Source organism: Pempheris klunzingeri, chromosome 12, assembly GCF_042242105.1.
Source record: "Pempheris klunzingeri isolate RE-2024b chromosome 12, fPemKlu1.hap1, whole genome shotgun sequence".
Lineage (NCBI taxonomy): Eukaryota > Metazoa > Chordata > Actinopteri > Acropomatiformes > Pempheridae > Pempheris > Pempheris klunzingeri.
In genome coordinates this window covers 23,439,140-23,463,145 of record NC_092023.1, presented here as the reverse complement: position 1 = coordinate 23,463,145, position 24,006 = coordinate 23,439,140, and the positions used below count along the sequence as shown (strand labels likewise).

The 24,006-nt window shown below is 41.7% G+C and overlaps 1 protein-coding gene across 1 annotated transcript in view; it reads left to right on the top strand.

The window, feature by feature from the left end:
- slc24a3 (solute carrier family 24 member 3) overlaps positions 1-24,006 on the top strand; it is a 77,399-nt gene that overhangs the window by 22,633 nt on the left and 30,760 nt on the right. The window contains exon 2 of the mRNA XM_070840905.1: positions 9,460-9,585. Coding sequence (XP_070697006.1) covers positions 9,460-9,585 — 126 coding nt within the window. The remainder of the gene's footprint in view (positions 1-9,459; positions 9,586-24,006) is intronic.

Genomic DNA, 24,006 nt, shown 5'->3' with positions numbered 1-24,006 from the left:
TCGTCAGTATGAAACAGCACTTTGCCAAATCATCACCGTTGGAATGACAATGTTGTCGACTATTTTCGCTTCTTTGGGGATTTTTCGTCTTGACTCCACATTTTTGTCATCATTTCCCAACAATTGCAAGAATATTAAAGGTTCTGGCCTCCAAATACATCAGGTGTCCTTTCTCAGTTTTGCACTGAAAAGCTTTATTTGAGGTCCATTATTCCATCGCTGTTGATTTGCTGTTTTACGGTTCTGTCTCAAAATGTATACTATTGTTGTTAAATTGCTAGAACTAGTGTCTTCTGAAGTCAGCAGGGATGGATGGATGGATGGATGGATGGATGATGTGTTCTGAGGAGATGACTGAAGGTTCAAAATCTGAATGACAACAGGCTCAATTTCCAGGAGACTATTGTCTGTTTTAAGAAGCCAAAAACAGTGAACCACACACTTCTATTCATTCTGTGAGTTGGCCAAACAATATAATATCACCTGTGTTTGCTTCATTTGCTTTCTGCATCATGGTGTGTGTATTTGCACTGAGCATAAGGTAGCTTGGATCAAAGATGAGCACTAGCAGGTGTAAATGTCCATAAATTGGAATTTAAAATTTGACTTTATTGTTTTACATAAACTGGGCTGTAAATTGTCACCTCCAAGATTCAGGGCTGTGAATGAGCTCCTATTAGTCTGTGAAGCTGATGCTAACTAACTAAAGTAGCTGTGAAGAGGGTCATCAGTCAGATGTGTCGTTATAACCACAAATCAGTAGTCTATTGTTACTAAGGCTGTCAAGGTTGTTTCATATATGAGTTTCACTGAACTGTCAAAAATCACAACACACGTGGAGCACAGCCTGCCACGAAGAGTAAAAGCACCATTAAACTAAAGGCATCACCAGCTTTCCATATCTTTTTCCGCATTCACTCTTTCAAAATGAAGAGCCTTTGTACAACAGCCTGCTAGCTCTTTTGAGCACTGCTAGTTCTTACTGTGGGGTTGTGGCAGAAGGTACCTCATCCCGATGGCAGATTAGTATGCCTCCTAAATCCTGCTCCAGATGAAATCTAAATTCCAAAGCGCTCCCTTCTGTCACACTCACATGATCGTACCTGGCTTGACGTGGCTGCAGGTAGATATCAGTTTTATCGCGGCAGCTTGTGGGGGAAGCTGTTCTTTGACACAGACAGAAAAAAGAGACACGGGGATGTAGAAATACATGTCTGCATTTAAACCTCTTTTTAAAGGACGTTGGCAGAAAACTGTTATTGCTCCTGTTCATTACAGATAATTACGCTTTGAAACATTTGCAGATTCCTTGTCAAAAATGTAACAGTCGTGCCCCCTCTTTCCTGGGTAGAGAAGCTCCTCTGAGCCCCCCCCCCCACCCGCCTGGGTCACATCTTCAGACAGAAAGAGAGATGAGAGTGAGAGGCAATAGAAACTGTCTGAGATGACAGCGCCCTGGCACGCTCGCAGCAGGAGTGGCGTCTGACAGTGTCAGCTAATGAGACAATTAGTAAGCTGTCACGTTTGTTAACCAATAAGGAGCATTAAAGAAACCCTCTGACAGGCTTTGCATATATTGATCTTTAATGTGTATTTTATACCTATACCCACCAGACCCATACTTAGAAATGAACATATGAACAAATACACTGTATATATGGATAGAGAGTACACAGCATCTGCAGAGCTGCCTACTGTGTGTCTTTAAAACACAAGGGACCAATGTTCATTGGTTTATTGATGGGCAATCACACAGCAAGGCTTAGCGAGTGTGTGTGTGTGTGTCTGAGAGAGTGAGGTGTGCTACATGCAGTCCTCTGCAGTGCCTGCTGAATTTTACACTGCTCTTGCTCTGAGATATTGAGTGGGTGTAGCTGAGCGCTCGCAGAGTGTGTGGCTGAATTTCAGTTGGCAGTGTGACAGGCGGGATTTGCAGCAGCGCGTTGACTGCTTGACTATCTGGAAAAGTGAATTGTGTGTGGAAAGGTGCTGCCGCTGACAGCAGGAAGCGGAGACGCTGAGGGGTTTTTTGTCGACGAGAACATACTTTGATTTTATGCAAGTGTACATGTTGAAGCGATGTACGGAGTTTAAACCAGAGGTCCTTGAAATGGGAGCACTGAAATAATATAATGTCATGTTTTGCTCATTCACTTTGCAGTGAAGGATCATTCTTGTGCATCACAACTTACGACTGTAATGTTTGTATCTGTTCCCTTCATTTCTATTGGATAACGCTGTACCCACTAAAGCTTTTGGATGGATCTGAGAACACGAGACAAATAATGTAACCCCTTTGCTGACACAATTGAAAGTGAGTGCATTTCAGTAATACTCCCTCGTTGTTCAGAAAAACTGCGTGGGCACACATCTATGGCAAGCAGATACATGGAGGATGAAGCAGGTGTGTAAACTGTGATTGATGTTAACAACACACACATTGTAGGTGTTTGTCTTCAGTTTGTCCAACAAATAAGTTGACTAAGGTGTTATTGTCACAGATGGGAATTCTAAAACAAGAACCAGTCTATTAAAACCCGGAGTTATCCTTTAACTCCAGAAGAACTCTATCGTGTGAGCATCTGCCAATTCTCTCAGTCCCCATGCTTTCTTCACTTCCTCTCTTTCTGCGTAGACACAGAGGGAGAGCAGAGCCGAAGGAGCAGTCAGCCAAGGCCAAGCTGTCTTCTTCGACCCACGATGACACTGGTTTTAATTGAACGCATCAGAACATTGATTCTGTATGTATCATTTCACAAGTGGTTTCATTTTCACTAGCCAGGAACTATCAAGTGATTATAAAAATCAAACTATATTGTTAAACACTACTACTCTACAGGAAAAAGTAATACACACACCGCTGTGATGCTCTGCGTAGGTAGCACCTCTGGTCCGCTCACATTGACTCACCATGTAACAGAACTGTTCACACGCAGCAGCAAAGTGTCTTTACACGTGCACTCTAATAGACACAAGGCACGACGTGCCCCAGTCTGACATGTAGGCTTTAACACATGCGATAGGTTGCTTGAGATACGTGATCATTTATTGGTAGGAGTATTTGTAAGTTCTCATTTTAGCTGATGCAATGTTTTTCTAAGTCATTTAGTCTTGGGGTTAGTGAAGTAAGATATTATCATTCAACAGTCGACAGGTTGAGGAACCAAAAGTTCAATTGAGACAAGTGATGGTGTCACAGAGATCAAGTCAAAGTCTGCTTTAATCAGAACACAGTTAATTCTACCATAGTGATACTGCTTTCAGCACTGAAGGTGAAACATCTGGCAAAGTTCAAATCAGCTGCGCTCAGAATCTTCCAATAGTTCAATAGTTCACAGTGGCTATCAAATAGTAGTTTTGCTGGTAATGTTGATGTTCTTCAGGACATTGATTACATTGATCAGGTGCAGATATTAAAGGTTCCCCATGGACCAAGTGATGGACTCCTACTGATTGTTCAGCAGGCCAAGGTCACTGACACCGAGGTAACAAAGCTAATAGATGGGATGCCTCTAAATTTATGGAGCCTATTCGTATCCCATAGAGGGTGAACCACTTCCACAATAGCTTTTACCTATTTCCACCATGCAGACACTTTTGCAATAATCCTAATCTAATCTGCAGGATGAGAATACATTTGCTGAACATATTCATGCTCCCAAGCAGATAAATCCTTTTGATGTCAGTGACCTCATATCCTTTGCTTTTGTAGCAACCTCAGTGAAAATATTCATTTGTCTTGATCATGTAGACATTTTGTGCAGGTGTTTTCAGCATCGTTAAACTAGTGCAACATAATATAATGCATTATGGATTTTTTTTTCATAGAAGCGTTATTGCCACATCAGTTCTACCCAAAACAATCCCGTCTTAGATTCTTGTTGTTAAAGATGCTGTTGTCTCCCTTTTAGGATACTGTCAGTTGCTTTTTGCTATTATAGACAGCGCTACCATCACAGATGACTTACACACGTGGACAAAATTGTTGGTACCCCTCTGTTAATGAAAGAAAAACCCACAATGGTCACTGAAATCACTTGAAACTTACAAAAGTAACAATAGATAAAAATTTACTGGAAATTAACCATTGAAAATCAGCCATTACTTTTGAATTGTGGTTCAACAGAATTATTTAAAAAAACAAACTAATGAAACAGGCCTGGACAAAAATGATGGTACCTCTATAAAAGATTGAAAATAATTTGACCAGAGGGACATGTTTAACTCAGGTGTGTCCTTTAATTGGCATCACAGGTGTCTTCAAACTCATAATCAGTCAGTCTGCCTATTTAAAGGGTGACAAATAGTCACTGTGTTGTTTGGTGACATGGTGTGTACCACACTGAACATGGACCACAGAAAGCGAAGGAGAGAGTTGTCTCAGGAGATTAGAAAGAAAATTATAGACAAGCATGTTAAAGGTAAAGGCTATAAGACCATCTCCAAGCAGCTTGATGTTCCTGTGACAACAGTGGCACATGTTATTCAGAAGTTTAAGATCCATGGGACTGTAGCCAACCTCCCTGGACGTGGCCGCAAGAGGAACATTGATGAGAAATTGAAGAGACGGATAGTTTGAATGGTATCCAAAGAGCCCAGAACAACCTCCAAAGAAATTAAAGGTGAACTCCAAGGCCAAGGTACATCAGTGTCAGATCGCACCATTCGTCGTTGTTTGAGTCAAAGTGGACTTCATGGGAGACGACCAAGGAGGACACCACTGTTGAAAGCAAATCATAAAAAAGCGAGACTGGAATTCGCGAAAATGCATATTGACAAGCCACAAAGCTTCTGGGAGAATGTCCTTTGGACAGATGAGACAAAACTGGAGCTTTTTGGTAAGGCACATCAACTCTATGTTCATAGACGCAAAAATGAAGCATACCAAGAAAAGAACACTGTCCCTACTGTGAAACATGGAGGAGGCTCGGTTATGTTCTGGGGCTGCTTTGCTGCATCTGGCACAGGGTGTCTTGAATCTGTGCAAGGTACAATGAAATCTCAAGACTATCAAGGCATTCTGGAGAGAAATGTGCTGCCTAGTGTCAGAAAGCTTGGTCTCAGTCACAGGTCATGGGTCTTCCAACAGGATAACGACCCAAAACACACAGCCAAAAACACCCAAGAATGGCTAAGAGAAAAGCATTGGACTATTCTGAAGTGGCCTTCTATGAGCCCAGATCTAAATCCCATTGAACATCTGTGGAAGGAGCTGAAACATGCCATCTGGAGAAGACACCCTTCAAACCTGAGACAACTGGAGCAGTTTGCTCACGAGGAGTGGGCCAAAATACCTGTTGACAGGTGCAGAAGTCTCATTGACAGTTACAGAAATCGTTTGATTGCAGTGATTGCCTCAAAAGGTTGTGCAACAAAATATTAAGTTATGGGTACCATCATTTTTGTCCAGGCCTGTTTCATTAGTTTGTTTTTTTAAATAATTCTGTTGAACAACAATTCAAAAGTAATGGCTGATTTTGATTGTTTAATTTTCAATAAATTTTTATTTATTGTTACTTTTGTAAGTTTCAAGTGATTTCAGTGACCATTGTGGGTTTTTCTTTCATTAACAGAGGGGTACCAACAATTTTGTCCACGTGTGTAGTTGCTAATTAGGTATGGTGACCTGAAAAGTCCTGTATTCCCTGCATTTCAACACTTGAATGCTTCAAATACAAATCTCATGAGTTATGTAATCATGGATGTATACTGATGCATATCTGTGCATGTATAATGCACGTACTGTATAATGATGCACACCAAATAGTAACCTAGATATTGCATGTCCTACGATGAGAAGACAAGGATGTTGGCGTCACGTGTATCATGTTATAGCACCATATAGTACGAGCCACGTGCTCGTGGCCTGATTCTTTTTCTCTCCAGGGACAAGGTTGTAGCTTCCACTCACCAGCGCACACGCAGTCACGCACGTCCACACGCACACGCCTACATGCATACATACACACAGCACTTTGACCCTGCACACAGATATACAAATACCTCCTCACAGAAACATACTCTGTCACACAGATACACGAGGACTCAGACGTGCCTTCCCGGACAGAAAAATGTGCACACATATATGTACTCACATGCATACACACACACATGGCTGCCAAGGGATGCTAATGAAGATAAAGTACCTAATTAAACATGACAGTTAGGAGCGATGGGCGGCCATGTTATGTGACGTTATGGGGTCGGCTTGGACCTATAGACGTAGGACTTTGGCCAATATGGGATAATACTGTGTTAGTGAGAGGGGGAGAGACAGCTGGCTCGATGAAGAAAGTTGGGAAAAAGATGTATCAAAGTATATCAATCTCTATATCTCCCCTGGTGTGTAATATCCCCCTGAAGCATTATTTCTCTGCACACCTACACACACACACACACATCTCACACACATACACTGCTGGCCTAGATCTGGGAGGAAGGTGATTCCTGCAGGTGCAGCACATCTTGGCTGACTTAATACTGTTTGAAATCTGGAGGGAAATCCAGCAACATACACATACGTTCATTTATCCAGTATTTATTCTTTGTACTATGATCTGCCTCTCTCTTTTTTTTTTGGGAGAATCCTGATCTAACTGTGCAGTTCCCCTCAGTCCTGCAGAGAGTTTCATCCTCTTTCAGCTCATTGTTTTGTTTTTGTGGCCTCGACTTTGCAGCATTCATCAGCATCGGCTCCAGCAGCAGAAGTACTGTTAAACACACTGTACACGAGCTGCCAAATGACAGAGAGACAAAGTTAGCGACTAGCTGGTAAACAGTTTTTTCTCCTGTTAAAAAGGATTTTGTGGGGGAGTTTTTCCTTATCTACGCCATACAGATTGTCAGACAAACTGTGTTCTGCGATTTTGGGCTGTATAAATAAAATTTGACTTGATTTGACTTGACAAAGTGGAGCATTTAGCAGCTAAAGAGACTCTCAGGAGTTGGTGGAGACCAAAACAGAGCTAAAAGAGAATGCTAATGTTGCTTTATAACTGCTGGATGTGTAATTAGCAACCATTTGTTAACACATTTCCCACAACCTCTTTATACTTACCTTATACTTAATACCATATTGAAAGTGTTAATCCTCTAGAAAGCATGAATATGCGCAGCACATCTGCTGCATAGAAGTTCCTTTTGTACAAATGGAAATTTTGACATAAAATTGCCATCTGAGGAAAGGACTCACCAGAAAGGGTGTTTTAAATCTTTTTATTTTTTAATACTACATGTGTATTTCCTTCTCCACACATCTTGGAAGTTGGCCAAGATCATCAAAATCATTAAAATTCATCCACTGGGCACCATGATTATTCAATGCAAATTTCAGGAGAATCAAGATTCATTAGATTCTGAGACATGTTGACGTGGACCAAAGTGGGAATTCACAAGACAAAAAGTCACAAGATCAAAATCAAAATCCTTAGGTGTCATCCTCAGGGGATCATGCACAAGACCAGATTCCCAGATAGGATATCTTGTTTATGTGTTGAGCACACAACTATCCACATACTCATAGTATGCCTTGTAGATGTTCACAGACAGACATGAATATGAACATCTGAATTTGACTTTGAAATTAGTAAATATTAACATGCAAATTGGAAACATGCATGTTAACTATTCACGTGATCCTGATGAACACACCTTTGTATAATGTGGAACTGCTCCATTAAACCCAGAGTGTGTTTACCTGTGCACAGCACATCTGAGAGCATGTGCTTGTAGTTTGGTTAGTCATTGTTGTGTGTGCCTGTGCATCTGTGTGAGTTACTCAGTGTTATGTCATGCACCTCCCAATGTCTTATCAGTTACGTCATGTCACCATAGTAACCTCGGCAGTGATGATGCATTCTGCTTCACTGGACCACCAGCCACCTGAACCACTCACCGATGGTCTGTTTGTTTTTTTTTGTGCAAGTGTGTCTGCACGCATCTCACACAGGTGAGTGTGTGTGCCTGCTTTCACTATGTGCGTGCGTGTGTGTGTGTGTGTTTGTAGTGGCTTAGGGGAAGAACACACAGTAAGAGGACAAAAGACGTCACAGCTGTATAGAAGCTTTGGCAGTGATGCAGATTGTCAGATTTCACCCTTCAGTTCTCTTTGCAGAAGCATACACACTGTACGCAAGTGTCAGTGTACAGCTGTGCTTTGTGTTTGTGTGAATGTAAAATGCACATTTCTTTTGCGACTGATATTGACGGCTCTGTCCGTGCACCTCTAACTGTATCTAATCATGCAGATGGTTTCACTTTTACTAGTCCTGTGAGCCTTTGAGCTACCTGTCCATCTTCCTGAGATTTCATCGTCCAACCCAGCACAAGAGAGGTGTACAGAATAGAAATGTTTATGACGCTCGCAGCACTGAAAGATTTCAGTACATTTCAATCGTTAAACAGCCACATCTCTCTCCAGAAATAGTGTCACATCATTGATGCAAAACATCTTAAAATATCTCTAAATCTCTAATATTGCCGTAAGCAGTCCTGCACATTGATCAGCAACACTGGCCGCAAGGAGATTGTCACAAAGGGGCAGTTTGGTTTATTCTCCTGTGGAGTTTTGACCTCTAATTTTAGTCTTTGTGGGAGTTTGTCCCTGTTCTGTTTGGCCTTTAACGTGAAACAGTGCTCAGGAGATGATGTTATGCTTTTCGGCTAAAGGATAGTTTTTGGTGTTATCTAAACACATTCTTCTGAGCACATATCCGCCATAATACTACACCATACGCTGCTACAATCATCCCTCCTGCTCCAGCTCCCTGCCTGTCGTTTCTTCCTGTGACATAGCTGTTTGGGAAACGTCGCAAATGTTTCATGTTTCTGCGTTTTGATAAATATAGCCGGGCGCGCCGGGCTATTTATAGAAGCTCCGGCTTGCTCCGTACCTAAGTCAGGGCCTGTTGCATGGTGGGAGAGGAGATGGGTCGGAGGTGGGGCGCTTGAGGATACTGTGACCCAGATGACTGAGCTGGAATGATCGGCCTCGCAGGGCTCAGCGTGCTGCCGTACTAATGCGCCCGCAGGAATGTGGTGACACAAGATGCATGTCTCATCTGCCTTTGTTCTGTGGAGAGAGGGAAGGTTTGAAGTAGTCAGGAATGACAATTAACTACAGAGCTAAGAGCTCGTGCATCACGGCCATTAGCGTTGTGCATGTGAGGGCATGAGCGGCCATTTAAGACACCCATTCCAACATGCATCTACGTTAAGAAAAGAGGTTCATCTGTTGAAATTACAAAAAAAAAAATATCAAGGCTCTCCGTGAAAGTATTGTTTTGTTACATAAAACAAAGTTTGTTGAATGCAACGTGATGCATTCAGTGTCTTTCACCCAGCCAACAGCCCTGGGATAGAGCTGCCACTAATGGTTTGTCTGGTGGCTTGTTTACAGTGAATATGTTTTTCTAACCACTCCACCACCCCTTTCTCTGCGTCTCTGTCTGACTCTCTCAGGATATCCGGTCTCCAGCTTGGTGGTTGAGGAGGGGGCAAGGTGGGAGAGTCGTCACCTTCTTCAAGAAGTCTATGACAACGAATCAAAGCTCAACTCTGAGCCCGCAAAAAACTGCACTGAACCAGGTAAGCCTCGCTCAGAGACTTCAGGCAGAACTGCTGTGAGGTTTTTGAGAGACTAAGCCGTTCATATAACCCCATGCATGCCTTTGTAATGAGGGTAGAGGAGCTCATCTCAGTATCTCCAACGCAAACCCCAGTGTGGCTGAATAGCCAAGTAATGATGTCAAGAGGCTTCTCATTACTGTATGATACATCTTATCAAGAATACGGTCCAAGAGGCAGTGTTTCTTTTTTCCGTTGGGTATGATTGGGTCAGATGTGGCTGCGTTCCATATTGTATTTTTTGGAAGTGGTCCTGGCCTGTTAATGTGAAGCTCCTGTTGGCAGGTTAGGATGCTGCCAAGGAGAGTGGATTATCATGTGTTGGATTCCATTAGTACAATTAGGTCTTTTATTTTCACAACAGCTTACATTTATTACATGGTTCATTTCGGAGGTCCTGGTCTGTGGTGTTCAATTCATCAATTCATGGGCTTTGATTTTTGATGATCATATAAGACATGATGATGCTGATGGTAATGATAATGTGATGATGATACAGTGTATTTAAAACAAATTCAACTATTTGAAGGTCGACATTTCTTCCGGTTACTCTTAGAGTAAGATATGGGGCTGCATTTCTACCATTGAATAATCTCTCAAAATAATATTTTCATTATTCAGTTAGTTTGTTGACTAGAAAATGTGAGAAAATTCCAATGGAAAATGTTAAATATCATTATATTTGTAATATATAATAATATATAATGGCTAATTACATGTTAGCACAAAAGCTTTAAAATCTCACACAGGAGCACCTGAAATGTATAAATGTGTAAATGTGAAAATGCTTAATTAGTTGTGTAGGCGGTAGTTGGATATGGTGTTTGGGATAACTTAATAAAAAGTAGGATTCATGTGTACTATTTAGCTGTGCTCATACCATGGCTGTCTTTTGTTCCAGACTGAAATGTCTCGAAAGGTCTCAGGCAGGTTGCGATGAAACTGTGCGAATGCCTTCATGGTGCAAACAGGACTGAGATTTTCTCCAGTGCTAGCAACAGGTTAATGTTTTCACTGTCCTGTGAAATGTTCATCACATTTTGTTCAGATACTCGTGGTTCTGGATGATGTTAACCAGCGACTTTGGTGATTTGAACCACCAAGAGGTTCATTGGTGTAAGTGCAGTGTCTCGACAGTGTTGGATGGATTGAAAATCTGGTTCAGACATTCGCTTCCCTTTGAGGATAATTGTATTCTAGATTCTGGATTGAATTCTGGGCCCAAATATTGACATGTTGAGAGGCAGATCTAAAGTGGTCAACATGGTAAATATTATCTGCTAAACACCAGCACGTTTGCATGCTCCTCCTCCTTCACTTCACTTCACCTTTACACACACACACACACACAAGCTTCTCCCATATAGGGTTGGGGTTATCTTCTCCGCTCTCCTTGAGAATGAATGCTGCCAGCATCACTGTACTTGTGTCCCTGTGTGTCTGCTAGTCTCCTCCTCGGTGTGTACCAAAAGCTCTCATGCCGTATGTTTGTTTTCTCTGTGGGCTAGTCGGAGTGTGTGTGTGTGTGTGTGTGTGTTTTCTGTGTTTTCCCCATGGCGCGTGAGTGTTTTCCATGTGGAATCCTGGGGCTTTATAAGGCTGACGTCCTGCCAAGCATTTTCTTGATCTCATTGTAAACACACTGCCCCCATCTAATGCACGCACACACACACACACACACACACACACACACACACACACACACACACACACACACTCTTGCATGCACACTCATACCGCCTGCAGTTTGGGGATGCAGAGATGATGGATTCTGCAGTTTGACTGAATTTGTACGGACGAGTTATATTTAGACAGCACATAGTTTATAGCCTGTTTCTGTTTAATTACGCTTTGTCTCCTGAAACACTAATTACCTTAATAGGGATTATTCCTGCTTTCCTGCACTAAAAGGGGCCTTCACAACGTGCTGCTTACGCCTCACTCACTCTCTCTCTCTCTGTCGCTCCATTATCATCTGTTTAGCTCTCCCATCCCCCGGAGCGCTTGCTGTCTCCTGCTTTTTCTTTGTTTTCTCTCTCTCTCTCTCTCTCTTTCCCTCTCTCTCTCTTGGGTGTCTTTTTTGTTTGTTCTGTTTTGTTTTTGCAGAGACAATCATCAGTTCAGTTTCAAGTCATAGAGCAATTTTGCCATGCGCAAAGCCAACGAAGATAGTGCGCGCACACACACACACACACACACATACAAGAAAACACACTGTGCTTAACCACTGATGTGCTAACATGTGCACACATCAATCTAAACAAATGCTTAATCTCTTGTGGAGCATCTAAGCTATATCGTTCTCAGAACAAGTGAAAAGTCACAGGCAGAGCGGTTAAATGGATTCCTTTCATTGTTTAACTTCCTGCAACATTAAACTCCACTGAAAGACGCCTTGAAAAATAAAAAAGATTAGCCTGTGCTTTTTTTTCAGGTTGAATAAGTGGACAAACAAGTCATATTATTTCACCCTCCTGCCAAATTAAATAGTCTTAAGTGTAGTATTTAATGAGCAGTTTTTTCAGTGAGCAGTCTCTTCCTTTGTAAGAGAGTAAAGGACTGTGCTAAAAGGGGAAGAAGGGAGTAGGGTATTTGCTGGAATGGGCTCTGGATGAAAAAACGATTCTATTGCAGTTGCCGTTGAGCTCTCACAGCAACAGTTTGGGGGAAATAGCATAGGTCCTATTTTTAGTGGCTTTCGCTTGACAGCCCCGCCGCGAATACACAACAAAGGAGTTCAGACACGTGATGGCAAATTCCCCAAAATAATGCTGCTTCTTCTGCTGTTGGCTGAGGCCAGCTGGGGTCTGTGTGGCTCCTTCAAGTGAACACATTAATTGAACTGTACTGAGCTGAATTCAGCTCCACGGAAAAAATGTTGTTTGTGGGAGATGCATGTGCATTATGAGGTATGCTGCAAAGAATATCTTTATGGTTAATCGTCATCACCATGGGTCAGATGAGATAGAATATATTAATGGAACTTTACATCCTGTTATCTAGTTGATTTAATACTATGAGAATGAACATCTTGCCGAACAGTTTTGAGGTTATGTCATCATTTTGTCTGTTAAACTTGTAAAATGCCATGTGCACACTTTGACACTAGTAGTACTACAGGGTGAAAATGGCCTACAAGGCTTTGGTTGGGTGGACATATTTTGGGTTTAAGCAGATGCTCGACGGAGTCAGGTATTGTGCCTAGCTACCATAGCTGCAAACATGAGGCAACGCTATACATCTGTTCCAGTATTTAAACAAGTGTTAAAAGGCTGTGTGTGATGATTGCGTGGCTAAAAACCTGACTACATGCGTGTCAGGTCGGCCAACTACCACCTGGCAGGGATCACTGACCAAAATGTTGGAGAGTATAACTCCTCAAAATGAGAGATTCAAAATGGTTCTTGAGCCCTGAAATCTGTTCAGATCAGAGTGTTCGTTTTGTAATTTCTTACTGTAACTAAGATCATACTTATTTTTTATATGTCAGTGTTCACAACAGGGCTGTTGTTCTACAGTGCTTTGTTGCTCTCTTGAGTTAGTTCAAACAATCAATCAATCAATCTTTATTTATAGAGCGCCAATTCATAACAGCGTTATCTCAAGACTCTTTCCATAAAGAGCAGGTCTAGACCAAACTCTTTAATTAGAGAGAGACCCAACGATTCAGGAATTCAACATTAAGGATTCAAGAATCCCCACATGAGCAGCATCAGATATTATATTAGGAAACAGTGGAGGAAGAACTCCCCTTTAACGGGAAGAAACCTGGAACAGAACCAGGCTCAATGTGGGCAGCTTCTGTCAGGGTCCGTGTCAGGTGTTAGTTTAGTTTAGTTTTAGTCTATTTTTTCCAGTTTTTATCAAAACGTTAAATCATGCTGATTATATTACAAGGCTTAAACGTATTTACTCAGGTCTGGCCCACAGGACAGAGCACTTTATATGTTGACTGTATCCAGTGTTGGTCATAATATAGAATGACTTATTGTTGGTAGAGAATAATACAGAAGATAATAAACTTTGCATACTGAATACTAAAAAGTCAAACACTGAATACTGAATAGCAATCGCAATATTGGTCTAAAAAAATTGCAGTTAGATTGTCCTACATCATTCAGCCCTAATGAAAGTGTTCTGAGCCTGAAAGTGAACAGACAAAAGTCATTTGACTTGGGTATAATTACATTTTTTCAATTGATTTGATTTACGGTAACATCCATTGTTCCCCTTTCCACTGCCAAACAACTCATGGTGTTGCTGCCTGTAGTTATTCAGTTCACTTGCTGTTTGCTGTCTCGATTTTCCACGGCAGGTATCTGGTGCACAGAGACTGACACATACTTTTCCAGCAGTTTGCTGTTGACTAATCAAAAGCCAGAAGTAAATATATCAAAAGGATGTTTTAACCATTCATTTTGGTCCATTTTTTTACAGATGTGTACATGTTTTTTACATCCATGCCAAAGCAACAGTTGGTGCTATAAGCTGCGTGCCGACAGTGAGCCATGACGTTGGTGTCGCCATGACAGGTGCCTGCAGATTTCTTGCTAGCCGGGTTCCTCTCTGCTTGTGTCCTGGCTAACATTCCACTTTTACAACTTAATAAATGAATAAAGTGTGTATTTCATCTGTTAACAGCACAATGCAAGAAATCAATGACAGCGCGTTTAATGATTTAAGCTAGCAAGCGATGCCAGCTAAAACTGAATTACTACGCAGCACTTTCATGTCCAGGTTGTGGAGGTCGGACAGAAAATGGTACCTTAATGGTATTTTTTGTCCCCACGTTTTGTGTCAGAACCAATTTCACACCAGTGTTTCGCTTTTTTTGTTGTTGATGTCTCTGCTTTCACTGTCGGTTTAAAAGCACTCTGTTTGCCACCAAAGTAATGGCTAATAGTTTTGCCATGAAATGTCAGGCACCTGTTAAAAATGCATCATGATTCCCCACAGCCCCATGTAGCTTCTAGACATTCTTTGATGTACAATTTACAATGATATAAAACGCAAATCCTCACATTTGAAACAATGGAATCAGTGAACGTTTGGTGTTTTTGCTTTTTGATGCCTTCTGATGTTTGATTAATTCTCATGATCCTTGTTTTAGCGCTTATACCCATCAATATTAATCAGATAAAGGAGGGAGCATCAAATACCTAACAACAGACTCCTATGAAAGAGAATATCGCAAGTGCTTGCAACACTTGATTGACAGGTGAAGTGCAGCACCAGCAGCACTGAGCGCTCCACAAAACAAGAGCAAAAAGGAAGATTAGAAAATGTCACCGCTCAAATTGATTTGTCGCAGCTTTATATAGATATTTTTCTAATGAAACCTTGTTTGATTACCTGTGCAGGTGAACAATAACACTGTGGCAGCTTTACCAACCACATCTGAGAAACACGGACCGTGTCTGGAGTTAAACTCTCTCTCAGCACTCACAGCAGCAAACACTGAACTGAGAAAAATCTCCTTGAATCTGTCAGAAGAGATCTCTGTGTATCCCTGTGGCAGCGGCTGTCTCTCCACAGCTCTGTTTGGGCTGTAATTGGTCGGATCAATGGCACTTACTTCCTCCCCTCATCTCCCCACACGCAGTGCACAGACAGCACACACGCATCCATACCCATACACACACACACACACATACACACACACAGAGGCAGCGACACTGGAGGAGATGCATGTGCACACACACTTACACATGTGAACACGGACACACACATATGTGAAGCATAGGCTGACATGGACTGTAACTTTTTTGTAATTTGTTCTAAGGTCAAACGCCATGACTCAAACACACACACACACACATTTAGCTATGATAACACATTATAACAGTGGAGAGCTTTGGATTAAAGATAATCATGTTTGCAATCGCCGACTTTTTCCTCTCGGCTCATTCACCGCAAACAACAACCTCCACCTCATTACAACGTGTGAATTTATTTGTCTGTGTGTGGGTGTGTGCCATGACAGCAACGACCTCTCTCATTTTCCTCTCTGACTCATATCTGTTCTCATCTTGTTCATAGACAGCAACACAGATGGATTTGGATGTCTATAGTGATCGTGGTCCAGCAGACTCTTGACCTGCCTCATCAGTTACACTCTCTGCCACGTCTTAATTAGCCGTAGAAATGACTTGTAACAGTCTTATTATGCTCCACTTGCACAAATGGAACATAATTTAAAGGGTTACGCTTCTTTTTTGCTTTGTTTCTCTTCACTCTGCTCTACTAATGTATGAAAGCAAACAGTGTTCCACAAATGCATGCAGGTTGTTCATATGACTCCATCATTGACTAAATTCATTTGTCTATCTGTCTGAACACTACTCCTGACAGATCACCTCTCTTCTTCTTCTGGTTAGATTTTGTGACATTTGGAAAAGTTGTGGGGTTTGAAAAACAACTGTTGGATGTGTTGAAGGTGTCTCAAAACCTCCGGTGTACATGAAATGTATTATATTTATCATAATTCCCAGAGAATCGATTCCAGTGTGTCTGATGACCGTCTGACCTTTTATTTTATTTTATGACCCTTTATTTTACCAAAACAAATATCAAAAGCTAATGACCACATTGCCATGAAAGCTGCACAACACATTCGCGCTCTCCTGTGGATGAACCCTGTCTATTTTGGATTCTCCACAAGCTCTCTTTATGCACCATGCTCATGCCAAAGAGTCACAGACCTCCAAATGTTTTAGTGCCGAAAAAGACCCTGAGCACCATTGTACCCATGAATTGTAGTGGGTTTGATGGTCTGCCATTGATATGTCAGAATCTAACTAGCATTCCAGGAGACTGTCCGATGCTCCCAAGGGGCTAAACCTTTTGATTGTAGTGAAGTATAGCCCCATCCTCTTATTCCAGGTGACGCTCAAAGAATATCTGTAGTGTCATGTTTGTTTCTTTCAACACTTTGTATATTATGGGTTGTAATGACCTAAAATCATAGCAGCCTTGGAGGGCAGCCAATGGGGTTTTGACTTTAGACCTTTATTTCCAGGTGCTGTGTCCTGCTGCAGGTTTGTGTTGTCTCTCAAGTAAAAAATGATTTTATGTCTGCTTGACTAGCAGCACAGCATGATAAACATCATGTGTAGTACAGTAAGTTTTTCTAACATGCAGCTTATTATCTGCTTAATGGGACAATTTTCCTTTTTTCCATTACTGAGGCAAAATGAACTTGAAAGTCAGAGTGAGAATCTATTTGGAGATGGTTCTGGAAGAGTGGAGGTAGTTAGACATTGTGAAAACGTGAATTTCTGAAAACATTCGAAGCCTCAGAGCCTTGTCATAATAATAGAAATGGGAAATAACAGGAAATACATATATAGTATTTGCACCATTAGAGCTTGTAACATTAAAGTGAATTCATACAGTTCATACACTGCTATCCTTTTACTCCGCAGCAAGTGGAAAGACACATAGTTTATGTTGTCCTTCAGTTGTTTACCAGGTAATCCAACCCGTTTTCATACCCAGGGCTCCAAACACTTCCTCTTCACAATGCCCTCTGGCATCTAATACTATACAATAATGCATTCTAATGCAAGGCACCCTTTAGCGTCTGCATGAGACCAATCTAGTACTTTCCTCAACTTAGGCAAGTAGTTTTAGTGCAAAACTGCAACAAATTAAGAACTTGTTACCATGACGATGAAGATCTCGTATGCCTGCTGCAATATTCGACAATTAGGGGCGTCAGTATTTGGTAAACAAATATGTACTGAGTACGGTTTGGAATGAACATTGACGCAAATCAGATGCCAGAGTGGATGACATAGCGTTGGTATTTGATGCCCTGGGAATGAAAATGGTTTGGACAGCCAGTGTGGAAATGATCAGCTCTATAATAATCAGTCACACTGCAACACATCCATCATACAAAGAAAGTCCCACATAATTAAAGGCAAATTTATGTAGCTGCAACAACATCTGCAGCTTCCTTCTTCAAGGTAGAAACCTCTGCAATCAGATTTATTCAGCCCATCTCGGGTCCAGGATAGCTGTTGCTGTTGTGTGGCCTTTGGTGCTTGGCAGGGTAGGAGAACAAACAGGTTGTGAAAGGCAGGCAGGTCATGTATCCCCATGTGTGTGAAGCCCTGGGGATCCAGCCCTGAACGCAGACTGTGGTTGAAGGCAGGAGATAGGGCACGATGCCAGCTCCATGTAGGGAACGAAGCTCCTGAGCTGACGTAGGGACGATTACATGTGTGTTCGCCCTCATTTGATTGTGTATGCAAGTGTACCTCTGTGTGTGTGTGTGTGTGTGTGTGTGTGTGTGTGTGTGTGTGATTATATGAGTGTGTTTACCAAGCCATCCCTCCTTGCCCGCGGTCCATCTGTCACTCCAAGAAAGCTCAATAGGCATGTCAGAGACTCCAGTTCAGCTGGGAGGGTGTGTGTGTTTGTGTGTGTGTTCATGTGTGTGTATTGTGAAGGGGGGGGGGTCTCTGTCACTTCATATCGCATCATTTCCTGTTAAGGAATCCCACCAGCATGTCTTCCCTTCCCGCCTTCCCTGTCTGTGATTTTGGAGACAGGGAAGGCGATACACATTATCAAGGAGATGAAAATTGGCTAATTTTGTGTTATACAATCATAACAGTTGCTTTCCCCAAGGTAACCATTCACTGCATGATGGAGCTGGCTGGAAAGAACCAAAAACAATGATGTTATGCACCGTGGAGCTCAGGTGTGTTGTGTACGCAGGTTTGTCAAGTCCTCACACTGTGGATTTACTGAGTTGATTGTCTGAATTAACTCAAACATATTACCAGTGGTTAGGTCAAGTAAGCGGGCGACTTGCACCAGGGGTCGTCGCTTTTTCAAAAAAAATGTATTTTAACCAGTTTAAACCACTGTAACATGAAATTTGTTTGAATTAATATGAACACTATCTACACAGTCTGAATGTAAACTACTGTGTTGAGCTAATGTTTTAACCATCCATTTGTGGCGCCTCAGTTAATGTAACGTAGAGATTTTTACATTTTACAAAATCAGCAAAAAGCCTTAAGGCTCAACCATGATTCAAATGAGTCCAGTCCCAAATGCTAGAAAGCATAACTATAACTATAGGTAACTATAACCACAACCACAGCCTCGTTTATTGATGGATCAACAAGGCATGCAGCGGGTTAGACACACAGTACATTTTTCCTCCACTGGAGGACGAGGCACGGTTGTGTATACGATGTGAGTTTTGAATTGGAACAGATTATTACAGATGGAATATTACATTTTTTCCCACATTCAAATGAAGGTTTGGCTTTCGAATGAAAACATATCGATACCTGAGACAGCTGAAGGCTATGAGATGTACTTGAAAGCTCAGACAAGCTTGTAAATGGACCCATGAGCTTATATATATATTACATAGATAAGTGCAGGTCATCAGGTACAACAGATTTGGTCATCTTCAGTTCACAGCATAATGAATTCCAACAGGGCGCAGTATCAAAACATTCATAGAAATCTCTCAAGCCACTCCTGCAGCATAATCCACCTCTCCGGCGTCTGTGTGAGTGCTCAGTGGGTGAACCACTGACTGCTTAATACATACTGACCTTAAAGAGAGGTGAGCTACCATGTCACCAAAATACACTGTCTGTGGTGGAGTCCGGGAGCTTTGAGAAGAACAGCGGTGCAACATGGAATCAGTTTATTTAAAGTCATGTCTCGGTACAAATGATTGCTTAGAACACTGTGAACATACACAGCGTGCAGTGCGTGGGTGTAGATTTCAAGATTGCTTTGGAGAACAATTATTGGAGATTGTTGTTTTATCCTTGTTGGACAGACTATCGTGTGTGTGTGTGTTTGAATCCTCCTTATGCAGTAGGAAGTCAAACCACACTCACACATTAGGGTGTAATATTATGCATAGTCTGCCACTGCACTTACTTTTCCTCTGCATGAGGACATGCACACACGCACGCACGCACACACAAACACATATGGAGACTAAGGCTTAAATGTCATATTACTCAGCAGCATAATGGCGAGGGCAGCTATACACGAGGTGTCGGATTTCATCAGTGTCTGGGAGGTGTGTGTGTGTGTGTGTGTGTGTATTTTACTTCAGTCTGCTTGCTTATTTATGATCATGGATTATCATTTTAGCAGAACCTGGTTTGAAGCTTCACTCTCTGCTTCACCTTTTGCTGAGCCAAGCCATTCAACATAAAGAGTTACTTACCTTCTAATGCCATGGGGAGTGAACGTGTCTCTCTTTAACCTTTTGCTGCCTGTGATTTTCAGCTGCCACAAATATCTAGTATGTATTGGGTACATATAGAAAGTCGCAAAAAAGCACAACATGGTGACATGGTTGTCAAATGCCATAAGAAATAGTGATACCAAATGTCTGACTCTGCACAAAAACACATTAGACTTGTGACCATTGACCGGTGTTTCGGCCTCCCCAACGGATAAAAAGGACAGTTCTTGGTTAAATCTTTGAGTTTCAGGTATTTGTAATTTTTATAGCAAATGCTGAAAGCTGAATCTAAATAGATCTGAGTCAAGACTGGAGTGAGATTTACAGAAATGAGAGGCAAGTGTGTGAATGAATCCATTCAAACCTGCACACATATGATCAGAAACCTCAACACTGTTATGGTTATGTATACAGGGATATAGATAACTTATGCACCATGTAAGTATCATATCCTGATCAAACACTGACCTGATTCAGCTGGGAACCATTTAAAGCTGTCTGATTATACCTATATACTGTATATATGCCTCAGTGCAATAATGTGCCTTGGTACTGTACTGCACTGTACTGCGCTGCACTGTACTGCACTGCAGTGTACTGTACTGTACTGCACTGTACTGTACTGTACTGCACTGTACTGCACTGTACTGTGCTGAGGTATGCTAATTTGTTGACACTAAATTAATTGCATTCAGTATCAATTTCAGTACACAATATGTAATCTTGGATACATACTGGATCTTATGATGTGATATGTATATTAAGATTGAGATGCTAATTTTACCCACCCCTAACAACATTTTACGTTAATATCAGCAGCGTCCCATCCACCTACAGTGCCATGAAATTAAAATTACCTTGCAAGTTGATTTTATACTGTGTGACATTTATCGCCATGTCATAAATAATTACCATCTTCAATAGCTAGTGGTCAGTGTGAGCAGCCAGTTTGACTGATGAATGACAGCAGTGATGAATGTCCAGAGGCTGATTGGACACTACATTTAAACAATACTTCAAGGTTACAGAAATGGAAATGTTACTGATCACAATGATGTCCAACCCAACTGGGGATTCAGTTGGTCATCTTGTAATAATAAAGCCAGTAAATCACTCTCCATACACACACCAGCCCCACACATTAAATGTGCATACACACTAACACACCCCAGCAGTCCATCTGTAATGACTTTTTTTACCTCTTCCAAGGAAAGTCTATGTTAATTGACTGTAGCTGTTTTAAGCAGACGTCTCACTTGGTGAAATAGATAAATGTCCTGGAATGGAGCCCTGTGGGACTTTCTTTATTCTCCTCAATTGATTTCACCCCCTGGGCCTAACCTGAACACCAAACCTGCACATGCAAAAACTACTGAGTATAGGAGATTTTTCTTGTCAGTGTCTAATCCTCTGAGGAAATTACCAAGGAGCTGGGCGTCCCTTCTTACTTTGATCTGTTATTAGTGACCACAGACACATAGTCCTCAGAGGGAGGACCTTTGACCATTTTTTGGCATTTTCTCACTTGTTTCTCTGTGGGTCTTTTACAGAGAAAGTCTAATAAATGGGGCTAAAATGTGGCCTAAAAAGTATTATCTCCATTGAACACCTTTATAAAAGAGGCGTCTGTAAAACTGTCAGGACACCCAGAACTGCAAAAAAGTAGTAATTATAAGTAATAACTAATATTTGCTAAACTTTCTCAGAAGCAAGCTAAGCATTTTCTATTTCTTTGCATGACATGACCCTGGCCCTTATGTTTGAGTGTCAGATCTCTGAAGCTTTATTTTATTTGTATTTATTTTGATATTATTTGAATATCATCTTTTATTTGAGGATTTACAGTATGGACATTGGTTATGTCAGCAAATTCTCTGAATCAACCATGGCCCAACATTAAACTGATAGGTCCAATTAGCCAGAATAATTCAAAACAGGGACTCACACTGCTGTAATTATGTAATATTATTAATAGCAGACACTACAACGGAGTGGAATTCCCCTTTAATAACAGGAATGTATTACAGGCATACCAGATACCCTTATAACCCCCACAGATCTGCAGCCAGCACAAACAAACTCTCAGGAGAGAGCATTAACATGGCACCCACACTACAACCTGCCTAGAGTAATTACAACAATAACTATTGCTGTGTGTGTGCGTGTGTGTGTGCGTGTGTGCGTGTGTGTGTGTGTGCGTGTGTGATGGAGGTACACTGTTTAGAACTATTCTGTAGCTCAGGCAAATCAGCAAATTTTTCACTGGTGGGACTAGACCCTCCTCCCCCTGCTGCCATGGCAACCAGTGAACTGTGTGACCTGCCAGTGGATTTTGTGTGTGTGTTTGTGTGTGTGTGTGTGTGTGTGTGCGTGTGTGTGTGTGTGTGTGTGTGCCTGTGAGCGTATGTCCATGCAGTGGTGTGTGTTTTACAAAAAGGAAGAAGTAGCTGGAAGAGAAAACACACCATGTCCAATGCATATTTCAATACTGCAGCTTTCCACATCTCTGCCTCTGTGCATGTCAGCTTCATACCTGGACACACATAGCCCCCACCACCACCACCCCCACCCCTCTCTCTGTCTCTCTTCCTCTATTTCGCTCTCTCTCTCTCTCTCTCTCTCTCTCTCTCTCTCTCTCTCTCTCCCTGCATCTTGTTGATAACTGCCAGTAACAGTGTGCCGTGCCAGCTGTTGGCATACCAGAGGCCTTGCAGCAGTGCTTGGCTGTCTCTGGTGCCTCGGCGTGCCGCTCTACATTCCTCAGCTCCATGGGGGATGTTTACATTTCAAAAGTCTCCTGGTGGAAACTTAAGAGCCGGAGCTGACAGACCCAAGTTAGAGTCTTCAGGAGGAGAGAAACAGCGACGTGGACACTGGAATACAGAATAGAATAGAGAGCTTTTGTCATTGAGATTTGCTTCTGATCTCGTTGCCTCCTTCATGTAAAACTCTATGAACAGTATATAGATGTGCCATATCTCAGTGTTTGAATGAGGAAACCTCATTAGGGTGTCTCGTTCCGTTTTACTGACAGGAATGGGAAGCATAGGGAGGATGGACAATAGCGTCAAGACTATTTCACATAATTCTCACTTTTGTATGGAGCACTGGAGTGTTTTCTCATCTGCTACCTGTGTGGTAAATGTTTGCTTACCTTAACCAAGGGAGACATGCAGTTCATGGTTAAAAAAGGAACAGTCTGCCCCTGAGGTTATTACTGTGAAAATCAGTCACTTCATTTACACATAGTTTAGAGAATATTTTTGCCTCACAGTGGAACTGTTAACAGCATAGCATGTAGCATGAAAAGCATTTGGAAGAACCGGTTTGGAAGACAGGAGGTAGCGAGGGGTGAAAAGAGAGGAAGCATACCAGAGAAAACGATAGAAAGTGTCCAGAGGTTGGGATCATTTCAAGCTGAAACAAAGGAAAACTGTACAGTGTCAGTGTGTACTGTAAACTATCCTACCACAGCAGCACAACGTCAGTTCAGCAAAATGTTGTCTTTAAAACCCAGAATGTAACATGGCACTTAAATGTACGGTTTAATTTTGTCAGATGATATTACTGTATGCAATTCAAGCAAGAAAACTGTCCAGTTAGTTGTCCTTTTCAAGAGACCTGTCTTATTTTCTCTTTTGTATTTTTACTATTACCTTTTAATAAATCAAAAGCATTTATTTTCTGATTAACAGATTATTCGATGGAATAATACTAAAATAATGGATAGCTGCAGCCTTAGAAGAACCCACTGCTGCTGAGGAGTTCGTCCAGCTGTATCACTGTAATAACAGCATTTCTAAGTCAAACTCGTGTATTTAGCTGTGACTTTTGTATGGTCATGTTAATAAGGTTTGGGGGGGGTACATACAGTAGTCTTCAGCATGGTAACACACAGGTGCACACTGACACACAACCACCAATACTCTCTATGTCACCAAGCTTTTTGCACAACACGTTTCACCAGGACATGCAAATGAACTTCATGGTGTCGTCGCCGTCTGAGCCGAGGCTTCCTGGCCTTACACATCAGTACAGGACATATTTACATTTCTTTTTGCTGTTAAAATGAATTACAGTTTTCCTGCTGTAGGTCATATTTGAGGCAGCTTTTGCCTCATTGGGATCCAGGAAAAGACTCAGCA